General features: G+C 40.0%; 1 protein-coding gene across 2 annotated transcripts in view; it reads left to right on the top strand.

Annotated features, from left to right (window-relative positions):
- Positions 1-17,111, top strand: part of NADK2 (NAD kinase 2, mitochondrial) — a 547,365-nt gene that overhangs the window by 391,666 nt on the left and 138,588 nt on the right. For both annotated transcript variants that reach the window (XM_069221023.1, XM_069221015.1), the window contains exon 7: positions 4,023-4,101. In XM_069221023.1, the coding sequence (XP_069077124.1) occupies positions 4,023-4,101 (79 nt within the window). The remainder of the gene's footprint in view (positions 1-4,022; positions 4,102-17,111) is intronic.

Raw genomic sequence — 17,111 nt, 5'->3', positions numbered from 1 at the left:
ATCTCTATTTAGAGTGCCAGTCATCAAAGCTTTCATGGAGGGACTAAAACGAATCATACCTCCAAGAACGCCACCAGTACCCTCATGGAATCTTAACATTGTACTCACACGACTCATGGGTCCACGCTTTGAACCCATGCACTCCTGTCAGATTCAATTCCTAACTTGGAAAGTAGCATTTCTATTGGCAATCACTCCATTACGAAGAGTTAGTGAAATACAAGCATTCACTATTGAACAACCCTTTATATAAGTACACAAACATAAGGTTGTACTTCGCACAAACCCTAAATTTCTACCTAAAGTCATCTCACCGTTTCATTCAAACCAAACAGTGGAACTTCCAGTCTTCTTCCCACAGCCAGACTCGTGGCAGAAAGAGCACTACATACATTAGATATTAAGAGAGCTTTAATGTATTACATCGACAGAACAAAATCATTTCGAAAAACTAAACAATTGTTCGACGCATTCCAAAAACCCCATACTGGTAATCCTATATCAGAACAAGGCATAGCCAGGTGGATAGTGAAATGTATCCAAACTTGTTACCTAAAGGCTAAAAGACAACTGTTAATTACGCCAGAAGCACATTCCACTAGGAAAAAAGGAGCAACAATGGCATTTCTAGGAAACATACCAATGACAGAAATCTGGAAAGCAGCCACTTGGTCGACACCTTATACATTCACCAGTCATTACTGTGTAGATGTGTTAGCAACACAACAGGCCATAGTAGGACAGGCTGTACTAAGAACACTATTTCAAACAACTTCAACTCCTACAGGCTGACCACCGCTTAGGGGAGGATTACTGCTTTGTAGTCTATGCATAGCATGTGTATCTCCAGCTACACATGCCTTCGAACGGAAAATGTCACTTACCCAGTGTACATCTGTTCGTGGCATGTTCCGCTGCAGATTCACATGCACCTTCCCGGGAGCCTGTAGCCGTTTAAGTTACATTTAAAATTTGTACATATGTATATACATCTCTATTCAATTGCATGGACATCTCTTTCTTTACACTCTATCACTCCTACCTTACCCTCTGCGGGAAAACAATCTAAGATGGAGTCGATGCCAATGCGGCCGAAAAGGAGGAGTCACTCAGTCCCGTGACTTGAAAAGACTTCTTTGAAGAAAAACAACTTGTAACACTCCGAGCCCAACACTAGATGGCAGGACCTGTTCATAGCATGTGAATCTGCAGCGGAACATGCCACGAACAAATGTACACTGGGTAAGTGACATTTTATTTATAGATATATATAGTAGAACTGGGTAGTTTAGTTGAGATCGTGCTTCCATAAAAAAAGGATTTCTTTGTTTACTTACAACTTTGGCACAGTTTGATGAAACTGCACAAAACTTTCCCAAAAATTGTCTCGTCCACCTCATGTCCTCCCTGGAAAGTTTCGGAATGATTTGTCAAGTGGGGGCCCAAAAAATAGAGAGGGGTGTCCCAAAACACCAAATTTAGCAGAAAGCTAGATTTTGGTCCTTTTATGATTTGGTGTAAATCTGTTCAGTACTATTTGGGGAAATTAAACCTAAAAAAGTACATATTTCACACCGACTTGAGATCTGATTGGCTGCGACCACATCAACAGCGATGTTGCTGCAGCCATTTAGGAGTCCTAGATAAAGGTAAACAAAAGTTATAAGGGCTAGGTACCCTGCACGGCCGGGGTATGGTGTGTGAGTGGTTGAGTTCACCCCCCACCCCACCCCAAAAAAAAGAATTGGGTTTCGTATCCATGTCCCTCGATATCTCTATTGTTTTTTTCCTTTAATAAATCCAAAACTACTGAACAGATTTGCACCAAATAGCAAAAAGAGTCCAAGATCTAGCTTTCTTCCAAATTTGGTGTAAATCTTTTCAGCGGTTCGGGCTGTAGTCCTGTTCAAAAAATTGCAAAATTCCCATAGACATTGCATGGGGGGGAAAGTGTTTTGCCCCCCCCCCCCCCCCCGCCCTGCCTTCACTCATCCCGTGTGTGACGAATCACTCCGAAACGTTTGACAGCAGCTGAACTAATTAGTGTACATGTTTTAAAAATGTCAAGATTTTGACAACACCTGGTCTATGCGAAAAGTTTGTGTTAGACTCAAAAATGTTGATTTTTATTTCTATTTATGCATTTTGTGAAATATACATTTGATCAAAATTATTGGTGATTTTTATTGACAAAGATGATAGATCTGCTTTTTATATATATATATATATATATATATATATATATATATATATATATATATATATATATATATATATTTTTTTTTTTTTAGCAAATACACAAAAAGGTAGTAAATGGTAGAAATCGCACATCCAAATGGTGTCCGTAGTAGTGAATTACAGTGTGAAAAGGTGCGCGCGGCCAAGTGCCCTACTACCTGAAGGCATAGTATAGTGTATAAAATACACAGCATATGTAGCAATTTTGTTAGTAAATCATTCAGTATTCCTCTTGGTGTTCCAGTAAGTCTTTTATTCGGATTAATATTCGTATATCCCAAAGTACAGTCAAACAGGCACACCAAGAGGCATACTGAATGATTTACTAACAAAATTGCTACATACAAGCTTCTACTCATACTCTTCTAATTTGTACATTGTTGAGTGCTGTGCTCATTTTTTGTTCATTTTATTTATATAGATATAGATATAGATATATATATATAGATATATAGATATATATCTATATATATATATATCTATATATATATATATATATAATATATATATATATATATATATATATATATATATATAGATATGCTCACCCTTAATAAAGTCAGTAGACCCGCTTTTTATATTTTGGTTTTATGACTCTTTGACAAAGCCAGTAAGTCTGGGTAAGTGCGGTTAAGCCTGCAAGACCCGTTGCACGCTGCACACACTAGAAAGCTGTGCCCTGTGGGAGGTATGCTGCCTGCAGACAGACCATGTGGCCAACCCTACGCTACGCACAGTCGAAGGTCATGTGCACCATCAGGTCGTCGTTGTGTATGGTAATAAAATATTACCTTACGTTACTTAAGGAAAAACAAAGGTTAAAGTGACGTTATGGTCAGGGATGGTGATATCTTACTTAGCATTAATACTGTTTTAAACAAAACAAAAAAAAAATTAAATGTATTTGTTATAGTTATCTCAAGTAACTGTAATTGGTGTCCTAAGTAACCATAACTCGCATCTTCTCCTTGCACTGCTAATTAGCTCCCATATTACATCAGTCATGACCTGTTCTATGTCTTCATTGATAAGATCGCTACAACAGCTGAAATGACATCATGTGGAAGAAGGGGTAATGTTATTTACAGTACTAACTGTAAAGCAACTGTGAAAAATACGCAGTGCTGTACAATTCTAAACTGTTTTGTCTCCAGCCATTTCAGCCTGTGCTCGATACATGGGGGTATTTCATTGGACCTTACAATATTCAAGATTATACTGTTTGTGGTTACACTAAGAATATCCTCACAGTTGTCCTCTGTGGTTAGTTGCACCTCAGTAAACAGTGAATACCAGGAGTATGTGACCTCAAAGTAGTCCTCATGGGTTGTAATATGACGTCTGAATGCACTCATAACTAATGGAGGAGCATAGACTCATGATAAATTGCACACCTAACAAGGTGATTAGGAATTAAACTGGTCATAAAAGCATGCTGCCTAGTTTCCTTCTCATTTTTGCAAGTAAAAAGTTCATAATGCTTAAATTTTATTTGAGCTCTAGGGTTGCAGAGGCATAAAAATGATAAACTTTACTTGGTAATGATTGTTAAATTTGCGTCGTGTATTCGTTCGTGAAAACTGTGAGTTTGTTGTTCACTGAATTATGGTTCCTCTCTAAAATGGAAATGTTTACACACGAAGTAACTTCTTTTTGCATAGACTAATAAATAGCTCAGATAAAATGCAGTAGCCAAGTACTGACTTTGTTGTTATCGTAGTATTCTTCGGGAGAGTATTTGCAATATTTCATGTACTCACTGATGTGTTTCTTTTTGCTTGCAGAGGAGGAGGATGCTGGACCACATCTTTTACCAGTTAGAGCACTGAATGAAGTTTTCATTGGAGAGTCTCTGTCATCAAGGTACATTTATACCCATAGATTTTTTGCTCTGTAAGAACGAACAGCTTTTAATTAGACTTCACATCGCGCAATAAATCAACCCTACCCAAGTGTGATGTTGTTTGATTGCCATTTCTGAATTTATGAATACTTGTAAGCATAGTAGTGTAAAAATAATTGTCTCAACGTGCCTTGTGGAACGGATGTGTAAGTGATTCATAAATGGTGGGTTTTGAAGTCTTTCTGAACGTTGGACAGCAAATTTAGCATGATTGGTGCTTTTGGAGCCTCGTTCAAAACTAAAATGCATGTATTGTAAAATACTTTTCTCATTTCAAGCTGCAAATATTTCAGAGACGTGAAGATTTTTTTCACATGAGCAAAGGGAGCATACATGTGAAAGGAAGGGAGAAATCAAACTGCTATCAAAATGTATTGGAAGAGATGGCCTGATAAATCTCAAGCGGTTAGGTACACCTTAAACAGTTGTACTTCAGGGGGCCCTGAAAAAGTGCTTGCTTCACAATCTTGGATTTATTTGGTGTGTGTGGGGGTTAAATCCCAAGTGGAGATGGTCCTTGCTTGCACATGTATACAATGCCTAAGTTAATTTTTCATTGCAATATTTGTTGGGGAATAATAGATACTTGTTTGTGATGCATGTAGTTTTTAACAGTTGCCTGCCCTTTTATAAAGACTGTCCAGCTGTGAAAGCGAGAGACAGTGCCACTGGTGGCTAAATCTTTTAATGTCCGTACCACCTCCCCCAAGCATTTTGTTCTGCTTATGATATCAACGAAAGGTTTGCAGTGCTAAAATCACCATCTTCCCAGCTATCTGAAACAGGCAGGCTTGATTCAGAAAACGAAATTAGTATACCACAGTTTTGACATTTTACTAGGTGATAGCCCATTTTCCTATTTTTTGTGCTTTTAACCTCCTTCCGGTTTGTTGTGGAAACAGGTGTGAAACCTATGGTGGATCCCAGAAAGCTACACATTTCTGAAAGCTAGACAACATTCTGAATTCAGCAAGGGGTTATTTGTGGCGATACTTCAAAGTTTTCTCTAAGAAATTAAGTGTTGAAATAAAACAACATAAAAAACTAATAGGAAAAAACAGGCACTTGTGACAAAGTTTTCATTTGTAACTCATCACAATGGTCAATATACAGATGCAATATACCATTACATCTGCTGGACCCTTCTGGTTGCGTGGATATATAGAGTTTGCGGGTTTTCCAAGAACTCTGAGTTACACAGAGCCAATAACTGAGCTACACCCTGCAATGGGTTTTCATTGTCTACAGGGTATAGAGCAGTTTATATGGTAAAATATAAATAGTAAAAAAATAAATATCCAGGAAACCTATGTATTTCCAAAATGGACACAAGATGTGGAGTTTGGAAACAGGGCTTATTTGCACATATTTTAATTTGTGGGTGCCCATACTAGCATGTGAATAACAGAGCATTTCTCGAAAAGACTTCCTTCTTACACACAACCTTACATTTGGAAGGTGCAAATGCACACAAATACAATTGGTAATAACACTTATTGTACGATTCTATGTTCCCTCAAGTCCCCTGATAAAAATGGTGCCTCACTTGTGTGGGTAGGCCTAGTGCTTGCAACAAGAAACACCTCAAAACACAGCATGGACACATCATGTTGTTCCACTTAAACTAACTCTGTTTTTGCAATGTGCCTTGCTGTGGATTTGGGGCTCTAGCTCAGCCGGCACATAGAGAAACCTAGCAAACCTGTACATTTTTTAAAACTAGAGTCCAGGATAGGGTGACATTTGTTTGAATTCAGTGAGTTTTTCCCACCCACAATGCCATGCAAATCTCCAACTTTGCCTGAAGTCACACATTTTCCCAACATTTCTGTGATGGAAACTTCAGGAATCGACACAATTCCTACCACTAAGCATTGCTCCTCTTGTGCAGATAAAAAAAATACTGCACTACTTCTGTGGTTGTGCAAGTGCCCACGACCGGAACGGATCAAACCAGAGACAATGGGAGCCCCTGTGTGGGGACCACTGTTGAGCTCGGTTGGATCCGTTCCTATTGCTGCCACTATGCCCCTCCACACAAGCAGTGCAGCATTTTGTTTGGCACATGTGGGGTAATGCTTGGTTGTAGGAGTTTTGTAGATTCCTATGGAATCTGGAAGTTTCCATCACAGAAATGTAGGAAAAATGTTTGACTTCAGGCAAAGTTGGAGGGTTGCAGGGCACTGTGGGTAAGAAAACCTTATGGTTTTATAAAAACTACCTGAATACTCATCCGGACCCGGTGCCTCCAAGGATCTAAAACTGTGTATAACTGGCGTAATCTCCTCTTCTGCGATGGGTGCAGAATCTCCTCTTCCATGATGTGCATTAAGAGTAAGCAGGTCTTCTTGGGTTACACATGGGCGAGCACACGAGTCCAAGTATTCACTGTCTATCATTAAAGGGACTGTTTGGTTGGAATTACACAGGGCGTACAATTACCTAAAAGCATCTAGAATGTCCTAAGTCGAGGATACAACCTCCCCCACTGCATTCCTTATTGTTGGTATAAGAGATTTATTTTTAGTATTTTTCTGATAATCTGCCAGCGCTTTTAATGGCCCTGTTTCTGTTACACAATTTCCCAGCTACAGAGATCTCCACCCACTTTCGTGCTCTTTTGCTCAGAATTTTGGTATTTTCATACTGCAACTTGCAGTCTCTCATTGGAGTACCCGAGCCCGTAGAATGTCTGAGTTGATTATCCAGCATCTGTATTTCCAATCCTCGATGTGCTAGCTGTTTAAATATGGATTTGTTTTTAATTGACATCAGGTGAATTATGAGGCCTCTAAGGGTGGCTTTTAGCGCATCCCTTCTAGTGCTGGAAAGATTATCGCTGGCCAGATTTTCTTTAAAGAAAGACCAATCACTACCGCAATTTCTTCCTCACTAGCATCATCGTAGAGAAGATCATCGCTCACACGCCAATATTTAGGAGACAGAGAGGAGTCACTGAAGTCGAGGGTCAGGCATACATAGGCATGATACAACATTAATATCTGTTCTATTTTGGTGTATGAGACAAAGAGAGCCGTAGTTTACTAACCAAAATGAAATCAGTCCTGGAAAAGCAGTGGTGTGGTGCAGAGTAGAATGTACAGGTGTATGGGTTACGTAGCCCCCAGACATCAACTACATTGTTATTTTCACAGCATGTTCTCATTTGTCAATTCAAAATTTATGCGACGACAATCTGCCCAGAGTCCTGTCTATTAGGAGGTAAAACTACCCCCAGAATCCCTTATCAGTGTCAAGAAACTTTGTTATCAAGCTATTTCGAAAATACTGAGTTGTCATTCAAGGCGTAGACATTGACAATAAGGAATTCTTTATCCCTTTTCTTTGCTCTGGATATAAGCTATTTGCCCTGCTGATGGTGTGAATGAGGTAGCACAGTGATGTCAGATTGCTGGCGAGAGCCCAATCTCCGCTATCCATGGTCTTTAAAATGTATCATCTCTAAAGGAGTTAAGGTATTTTCTTTGTAATAATCTATGACCATTTAATTTATTACAGTAGTCATGTCGTTTTGAGTTTGACAAGGTGGGTAATTGAGGCCCTAGGTGTTTAGTGAGAGTATTTGAAAGGACAAGAACTTAATATGCATTGAAATGGGTGTGCAAAGTAGACAAACACAAAATGTATGGAGGAGTGTAACTTATCTCCCAGTTTGTAAGCTGGCATTGGAGTGCGAGTCCAGGCGAGAGCTAGAATGTGCACATAGTTAGTACATGGGTGAGAGACATTGACCATGTTGCCGGCAAATGTAGGATGCCATCTATTCTATTGAAGTAGCATAAAGAAGTAGTTCCACCATATACTGTAATATAGAGAGCAGAGGAAGAGCGTAGGTAAAAGGCATAGAGAAAAAGAGTACTGACATAAAAATACAACAAAGAAAAAACTCCCATAAGCACCAGCTCCCAGAAATGTGACAAGAGGCAGCTCTTTGCGTATAAACACTTTACGACCCAGGGAAACAGGCTAGGACAAGACTTAGGTGGAGTAACACACAGTGGTGCTGAGAAGTCTCAAAAGCTCCATGAGTACCTTAGCAGATAAACTGCCCATTCACCCACAGGACATGAGCATTTGCAATAGAGCAATAGTGTTGAGGCACTAGTGGTGTTTCCCTGCTTACGTCATAAGTAATGTTCATGTTCTTCTCGAAAGCTGAAAAGCAATTCTTAATTTAATATAAAACCAAAAGGAGTTAGCAGCCAAACCAGCATATGAAAAACTCCTTGGCCAAGGCACAGGACTTCTAAATGAAGTTCTTATGAACACTTCTACTTGCAGATTCCAACCTCACTTCTTGAATCCCTCCAGGTCTCTGGCTAGATTGGAAAAGTTTACAATACCTCTCCTGAGCCAGCAGGTGATGCCAAAGTCCCATCTTGGTTCTGGGGAAACCGGAGATATGACATAACAAAGTTGCACAAGGTGCCGTAACAACACCATTTTCTTTTTGCCACACCCTTTGACGCAGAGCTGGAGTCCTGGGAAAATTTCCCAAAATATGAACCTTTTCTATGTTCAGAAGGGAAAATGTTTAGCTTGAAGTTGTCAGACTTTAAGCATTGTCACTTAAGCAGTGCATGCAGATGTTGATCTCAGACGAGTACAGCATCTGCCTGTGGATCTCGAGTCCCATGCATGATGCCAGGTCATGCATGATATGTGGTTGCATTCACATCAAGACTATAAAGGTGCTGCAGAATAAACATTTAATGATACGGGACAAACACAGAGGCAAGCAATATGGCTCTGGCTTCTGTGCCAGGTCCAACTGTGGCTTTTCTTCAGTGGACAGGTATTCGAAGTGGCCTCCTTTTAACGCATACCCCCATAACTCCTACACATCCTACAGGCTGGACATTTTGCCAGTTCTGTGTTGTATAACTTATGGTTTGACGTTCTCTATATATCCACCATCTTGGTAGTACTAATTGGATGTTAATTCAAGAGGTGAGGTATCTGTATGTAGAAGTGTCCATAGGAAGAAAAAGTCACTTAACTTTGGTAACAAAGTCTCTGGTGGAAACTCTGTTGTGCCTCCAGATTCTTCTCTGATTGTGCCTGCCTCCCCATTCTAAAAAGTGGTTGTGCAACTGTTTCTAATAAAGTACTTTTCTCCGTCCGCCTCATAGGGTTTAGCAAGAAGGATGAGCAACTGATGTAGTTGTAAAGGGGTGGCACTTTTGTTATAATCCACAAACTGTAAACGGAGAGAATGAAGCATATTAAGAAATTGTAAATAGTTGTCACGAATAGGTAATATATGGCTATAAGAAATATCTACATAATGTTGTTATATGTAAGAATAGTATCTTCCGTGGTCCCTTGGAATGTAGCAGAATGGTACACCCGGGAGCTCAAAGTAGAATGTTAAGAATGCAGGTTGACAGTGTGTGAGAAAGACAGAGCTCGGGAAGCGTTCAATAAATATCTACTGATCCAGTCATCTTGATTCAGCCTTTATTTTGAGTAAACTACAACATAAAAAGTGGCGACGAGGAAGAAAACCTGTGCAGGGGACGGAGAACGCTTCCTGCCCCTGATGATGGTAAATCTCCGTCTACGTGCCTGAAGAAATGGCAAAGTGATTGAAGCTTTGACAGCTGTTCGGAATTAGGGTAAGCAGGATTTGAAACAAACGCGCAGTATGTGAAAGCGGCAGTCCGTGACAGAGACGCTGTTTCGTGTTGTGAGTGAAGAACGGAAACAACGCTTGTTGTGAAGGCGGCAGTACGAGAAAGAGACGCTGTTTTGATTTGAGGAAAAAACAGCTGACAACGCGTTGGCACTGACGGCAGTGGTTGACAAGTTGGAAACTCGCAGAACACTGGACTATGTTTTGAAAATTGAAAACAAACGTGTGGTATGTGAAAGCGGCAGTCTGTGACAGAGACGCTGTTTCGTGCTGTGAGTGAAGAACGGGAACAACGCGTGTTGTGAAGGCAGCAGTACGAGAAAGAGACGCTGTTTTGATTTGAGGAAAAAACAGCTGACAATTACATTAAGTTACGCGCTGACACTAACGGCAAGGATTGACAAGTTGGGAACTCACAGAACACTCGTAATAAATGAAATTTACAGCATTTTACTAAACCATTCAACGCTTAAAGACATTATGGCATTTTAAAAGGAATCTGTGGAACATCGTAAACGAAGTGCAGGTATTGGGACAAAAGGGAAGTGGTATTTGAAGGAAATAGGAAGCATATGTACATTCATAAGATAACTAGTGTAAAACAAGTCAGAACCATTTTAGGGTGTGGTAACAGAAAGGCATATATTGTTATTTACAAGTATAGATCTCCACACGCACAATGGCAGCAGCAAGTATGACACAACCACCTCCTTTCCTTAGTGACTTGGATGAACCAAATCTTCCATGGAAGGAGTGGATAAAATTGTTTGACTCTTATTTAATTGCTATAGGAGGGAAAAGATTCACAGCATTGAGAAGACAACATATTTTACTTTATAATTTAGGTATCCAAGGATGGAAGGTATTTGAGAGCCTCACAGATGTGGATGTGGAGGAGGACAATGGTGGGGAAGTGTTAGATGATTATGAAAAGACAATAAGAAAGTTAGAAAAACACTTTGGGCATAAAGTTAATGTAGTTTTAGAAAGACACAAGTTTTTTTGTAGAATCCAAGAGAAAAATGAAAAGGTCGCTAGTTATATTGCGTGTCTTAGAGGGCTAGCTAACACATGTGAATTTGGTATTTTAGAAGACTCATTAATAAGAGATCAGTTAGTAAGATGCACCAACAACCTTAAGATACAGGAGAAATTACTAGTTCACAACCCAGCACTTAAAGAAGCAATCGATATAGCCAAGGGCATAGAACACACAGTTGAGTGCATGAAATTAATTAAACAAACCCCAAAGATAGAAGAAATTAAGGAGATCAATATAGGTTCTAAGCTAGAAGACAAAGAATTGGAATCAGAAAAGGGGAGTAGAATACATGAAATAGCGGTAAAAAGGAATACCACTAACAACATGGATATGGGGAAAAATAAATGTTATAGGTGTGGTAATAATAGACACCTTGCTAACAACCCAATGTGTCCGGCTAGAAATTGTATATGTAAGAAATGTGGCATTAGAGGACATTTCGCAAGAGTGTGTAAAAATGAAAAAAGTGAAAATGATGGAAAAAAAAATATTCACAAAATTGAAAACTCTCAAGAAATCAAAAGCAAGTATGTACTACAGTTGAAAGATACAGAGGTAGGAAAGCAATGTGACAAATCATATCCTACATGTGATATTGACCTGGAAGGAGTGAAGGTAAGAGCGTATGCAGATTCTTGTTCCCCGTTTACATTCATGGAATATAGAATATACGAAAATTATTTCCAAGTTAAAGGATACATATTACAACCCGCCGATATTTCTCCAGGGGGGTACAATGACGATCCCATTCCCTTAAAGGGTAAATTAGAGTTACAAATTACATTTAAAGACAGACAGACGAAGGGTAGTGTGTATTTCACTAACAGAGGATCAAACTTACTGGGATGGAAACATCAAAGAGAATTGGGTATCAAATTAGATCCTAATAGTGAAGAACAAGTTTTAGCAGTGGCCGAATCCAAAGAAGGAGAAAAAGTGTGCAAGGAATTTCCCACATTGTTTAGCGACAAACTGGGATTATTAAAAGATTACCAACATTTGATAAAGATGAAGGAGGGTACCATACCGGTAGTTCACAAAGTCAGAACCATCCCATTCTTGATGAGAGAACCTCTAAAAATGGAGTTGGAGAAACTAATAAAATTAGGAGTGATAGAACCCATAGAAAGCTTGTTATGGTTGGCTCCCATAGTCATTACTAAGAAACCAGGGGGCAGAGGAATAAGAGTATGTGTGGATTTGAGAGATCTCAATTCCAACATATGGGTAGACAGGTTTCCCTTGCCCAGAATAAGTGAAATGCTGAGCACCATGGGACCAGCCAAAATCTTCAGCGTGATAGACTTATCATCAGCATATCACCAGGTAGAACTTCACCCCTCATCCAGGTCACTTACCTCTTTCATCACCCACTTGGAGCTTTCAGATACTGCAGGATGCCATTCGGGTTGGCTTCTGCTGCTGCAGTTTTTCAGCGTATTATGCAAAGAGTATTACAGGGCATAGATAAGGCATTGTGTTTCCAAGATGACATTCTGATATATGGGACGACAAAAGAAGGACACGATTCCACCTTGAGAGAAGTTTTTAAAGCTTTAGAGAAATCGGGTATGACTATTCGAAGGGATAAGTGCCAGATAGGAGTGGAATCAGTTGAATATCTGGGGCACAAAATAACAAAGGATGGTGTAGAGCCAAAATATGATCTGGTTGTGGCTGTAACAGAAGCCCAAGCTCCAGTAAGCAAGAACTCAAGTCATTCTTAGGATTAGCTGAGTACATGGCTAAGTTCTTATACAACTTTGCTGATGTGACAGCTCCTTTAAGATCATTACTAAAACAAAATGCTACATTTGATTGGGATAGGAATTGTCAGGAAGTGTTTAAGAAAATAAAAGAAACTATTGTTAAATCGCCTCATTTGAAAAATTTCGATTTCAGGAATAAAACCATAGTGACCACAGATGCTAGTGGAAAGGGGTTGGGAGCTACCCTATCTCAGAGTGCAAACGGACAAGAGGATATAATAGCTTTTGCCTCAAGGTCTATTTCAGATGCGGAAGCAAATTATTCCACCATAGAAAGAGAGACACTAGTATGCTATTGGGCCATAAAACATATTACGTTTTTCCTGTGGGGTTTGCTTTTTGTTATCAGAACGGACCACAAACCTCTGACAGGGATGGTCACTACAAAAGGGAGGGAGCGAGCTACCCCTCGAATCTCTAAATGGATACCAGGTTTAGAAAGTTTCAATTTTAAAGTAGAATATGTTCAAGGTAAGAGAAACATAATTGCATACTTCCTGTCCAGGTTACCTAGGGAGGTAGAAGAGGAGGAAGAGACAGACATATTAGAGCCAGTATTGTATGTAGACCTTGCTGGGTTAACAAAATGTGAATGGAGTGAAGGTGTCAGGAATGACCCAGTTTTAACAAAATTGAAAGAGATGATTGTTAAGGGGTGGCCGGAAAAATCAAAAGACTTGGAAGAAGAGATGAAGGGGTATTGGGAGGTAAGATCAGAACTAAACATTCAAGATAACATGGTGATGAGAGGTGAGAGAATTGTACCACCCAGAGAATTGTGGGACAAGCTGGTTACATTGGCACATGAAGGGCATCTAGGGAGAAGCCTCACAAAAAGTTAATTAAGAGCCACGTATTGGTTTCCAACAATGGACAAAATGGTAGAAATCAAGGTAAAAGAGTGTAATAAATGTGCCACCAGTGACAAGATAAACATCACAAGAAAAGCACCGCTGTCACCAATAGAAGCCCCAAGCAAACCATGGGACAAGTTAGGACTGGATATTTTAGGTCCGTTAAACCAGGTGGGTGTTGGTGGAAATTTTTTACTTGTATTGGTAGACTACCACTCGCACTGGATAATGACCAAACCTGTAAACCAAATAACCACTAAAGAAGTGATAGCTTTCCTAACGGGTGCGTTCATGATTGAAGGTTTTCCTAGTATCTTGATAACCGACAATGGGGTACAATTCACTTCAGATGCTATGAAGGAATTCCTAATGAAAATTGGTGTCAGTCATTTTAGAACAGCCTTGTATCATCCTCAAGCGAATGGTTTTGTTGAGAGAACCAATAGGATGATCAAGGAGTGCTTACAAATGGCCAAGATGGCTCAGGAGTCGGCTGACATGGCTTTAAAACAATTACTATGGTCATATCACACCACACCCAATTTAGTAACAGGTATTTCTCCTTTCACATCATTAAAAGGCAGGTTGCCAAGTACCAAATTAAACCCCACCTGGTTGGGAGGTGGGAAACCCCAAATCGTTTAACATGAAGAGATAAAGGCTCGTGTTCAGCAAAACCAAAGTAAATACAAAAGTTGGTATGACAACAAATATGGCACCAAGAATAGGCGCTGGGAAGTAGGACAGTGGGTGAAAGTTAAACTACCGGAAAAAAACAAGAGAGAAGGTAGTAGGTTTTCAAGCCCCAAAAGAATTATTGAATTACAAAGAAATGTGGTCAAATTGGAGGATGGCAGATTATGGAGTATGGGCAATTTGGTTTGCTATGAAAGACCAGGCATGGATCATGGGGAATCACAAGAGGAGGAAGAAGAAATCGAAACCCATGATCCTACAAGACCTACAAGACAAGAGAGAGAAATGAGGAACAGAAGACATCCAATGTGGTACAAGGACTATTTGCTCAATTATTAAGGAAGGGAGATATGTTATAATCCACAAACTGTAAACGGAGAGAATGAAGCATATTAAGAAATTGTAAATAGTTGTCACAAATAGGTAATTTATGGCTATAAGAAATATCTACATAATGTTGTTATATGTAAGAATAGTATCTTCCGTGGTCCCTTGGAATGTAGCGGAATGGTACACCCGGGAGCTCAAAGTAGAATGTTAAGAATGCAGGTTGACAGTGTGTGAGAAAGACGGAGCTCGGGAAGCGTTCAATAAATATCTACTGATCCAGTCATCTTGATTCAGCCTTTTTTTTTGAGTAAACTACACCAACTTTGCATCACTCCAAAATATGTTGTTCAGGTTGGTGACCGTTCTTACACAGGGTTGAGGTAATCTTAATATATTTTAGATTTTAAGCACCTGGCTTTTTGATGTATATATGTTCATTTATTCAGGTGTACTTTTAAAATGAAAATACAAATGCACAATGTTGTTTAACTATTCAATGTATTGTATTTATTTCCTGCTTAACGTCTCTAAGCAATCAGGAAGGGTCCATTGATTTTGATACCTTGATTATTCATTTATTGATTTCAAACAGTAAACAATGTTTCACCAAGTGTAAGTGGGTGAAGGACGAGAAGGGCTTTATTATTGAGTGTATTTAAAAAACATATTCAGCAATCTCAGACTGAGTAAATAAACTGGAACAAAGCACTATTGAAAAGTACTTTTGATCCAGGGACTCCATGCGGAGGGTCGCACAGTACCTATAAACTTATTTTCTTGTTGAAACCTATGGAAAAAGCACATCAAGTCCTCGGACTGCCTTATCTGCTTACTTGGGGACAGCATAGTAATTGAAGCGGTCTCCTTATTGAACACAGCTTCTGTTTTACTGAAAAGGTATGCAAGTTCAGGCCATTTATGATACTCAAGTAGGCCCCGTTTGGTGCTAAGATTAGTTAAGTGAGTGGCGTGAAAGGAGAGTCTGGGGTTATCGATGCAGAGAAGTCCTAAAGTAACGTCATGATATGACAATATTTTCTCTAGCTCTGCCCATTCACAAATATCATTGCAATTATCTTGTTTTTAATAACTGCTATTATATTTCGTGCACTAAAACAGGATTGTAATTTTAATAAATCTTGAAAATATATTGCTAGTTTCTTAGTGTTCTGTTCATAATTAAAGATGGTTTGTGTTGCGTTAACTAGTTATTTCAGTCTCACAGGCCTGATTGTTGTATAATAGGTACCTTACTTATGTAATACTCAGTGGGTTGTTGGAGGTTACAGTCCATCGTGTTCTCTGTCTCATGTTGGTACATTCGGAAGAGTGGAGATATACTACACCTAGACACTTCGTCTTGGAATGTGCCAGATTGGACATCTGCAAGAACGAATTTCAGTTGGAAGATCGAATATATTTCATTGAGGAGAGATGTGGCGTAATGGCCATGGTGCTGGGGAGGCAGGTACAAGTCTTGGCGTAAGTCAACATCCTGTGATTCTGGGCAAATCACGTAATATCCTAATGACTTCATGACAGTACTTTTGGGTCAAGTTTACGCTATTTAAAACTGCACAAAAAATAGTTTTTGTTGTGATGAAAAAACCCAGCTAAAGAAACCACAAACTTAATCTAATGGCTGTCCTCAGAGCTTCCCTGCGAGAAGCGAAGAGAGAAAAACTCCCAAAGAGGCCCTCTGGAACTCTGTGGGCAGTGCTTTTGCCCCGATCCTGGAGGGACTGTATGTACACAACTGTGAATCAAAGTTTGTACTGAATGAGACTAATCCTTTTAGATCAAGGATAGTGACAATGAAAAGGTTTATTGGTGATGTGCTACTGCTGTGGAAGGCACACACACACGCTCAGCCACATCCTTTATTGACTTACTCGGGTGCTCAATCCGAGTTTCGCAGTAACCAAACCACAACACCGATGGCGGTCTTGTGACCACCAGCAGGGTGGCAGTGCAGACCGCCAAAAAACGATTAATGTTGTGAATCTAGCGCAATACGACAACTCACCGCCAGTGCCGACGAGCAGCAACCGCCGGCAGAAGACAACTTCAGGCAGGAGGCAACCAACGTTCCTCCCTCCATATTCTGAGTAACCACTCCGCCAGGATATCCGGTGGGGCCATCCCGCCATGAAAAACCTGGCAGAAACAGAAAGTATAAATGAAAAAACCCACCTCCAGGCACAGAGACGCCGCCGCAGCCGCCATGGCAAATGAACTGCTAGTCTTCCCAGCTTTGTATCTCGCCATATACCTTCAGGACCACTGACTTCGACGAAGACGACAACTGTAAGTATACCTAGCACAACAGAGGGGAGGGAAATGGCAGTGATACACTCCCAAACAGAACACACATACCCCACACACACATTGAAGGCCACACACACGCACACACAACGTACCTCAATGCCAAATACCCAATACACACACAAAGCCATGCAGATACGTGCCAATCATACAGCACAACACTAGCAACACACCCCATAAGCACACCACAACTACTCTACAAACACCTCAACGATGGCATAGATGGGCACGTTGTGCGACACCACACATACACACGCACACACCATGAACTCCATGAGCAATGACTCACAATCAATAG

Source organism: Pleurodeles waltl, chromosome 1_1 (assembly GCF_031143425.1).
Source record: "Pleurodeles waltl isolate 20211129_DDA chromosome 1_1, aPleWal1.hap1.20221129, whole genome shotgun sequence".
Taxonomy (NCBI): Eukaryota; Metazoa; Chordata; class Amphibia; order Caudata; family Salamandridae; genus Pleurodeles; species Pleurodeles waltl.
This window is presented reverse-complemented; position numbering and strand designations above follow the sequence as displayed.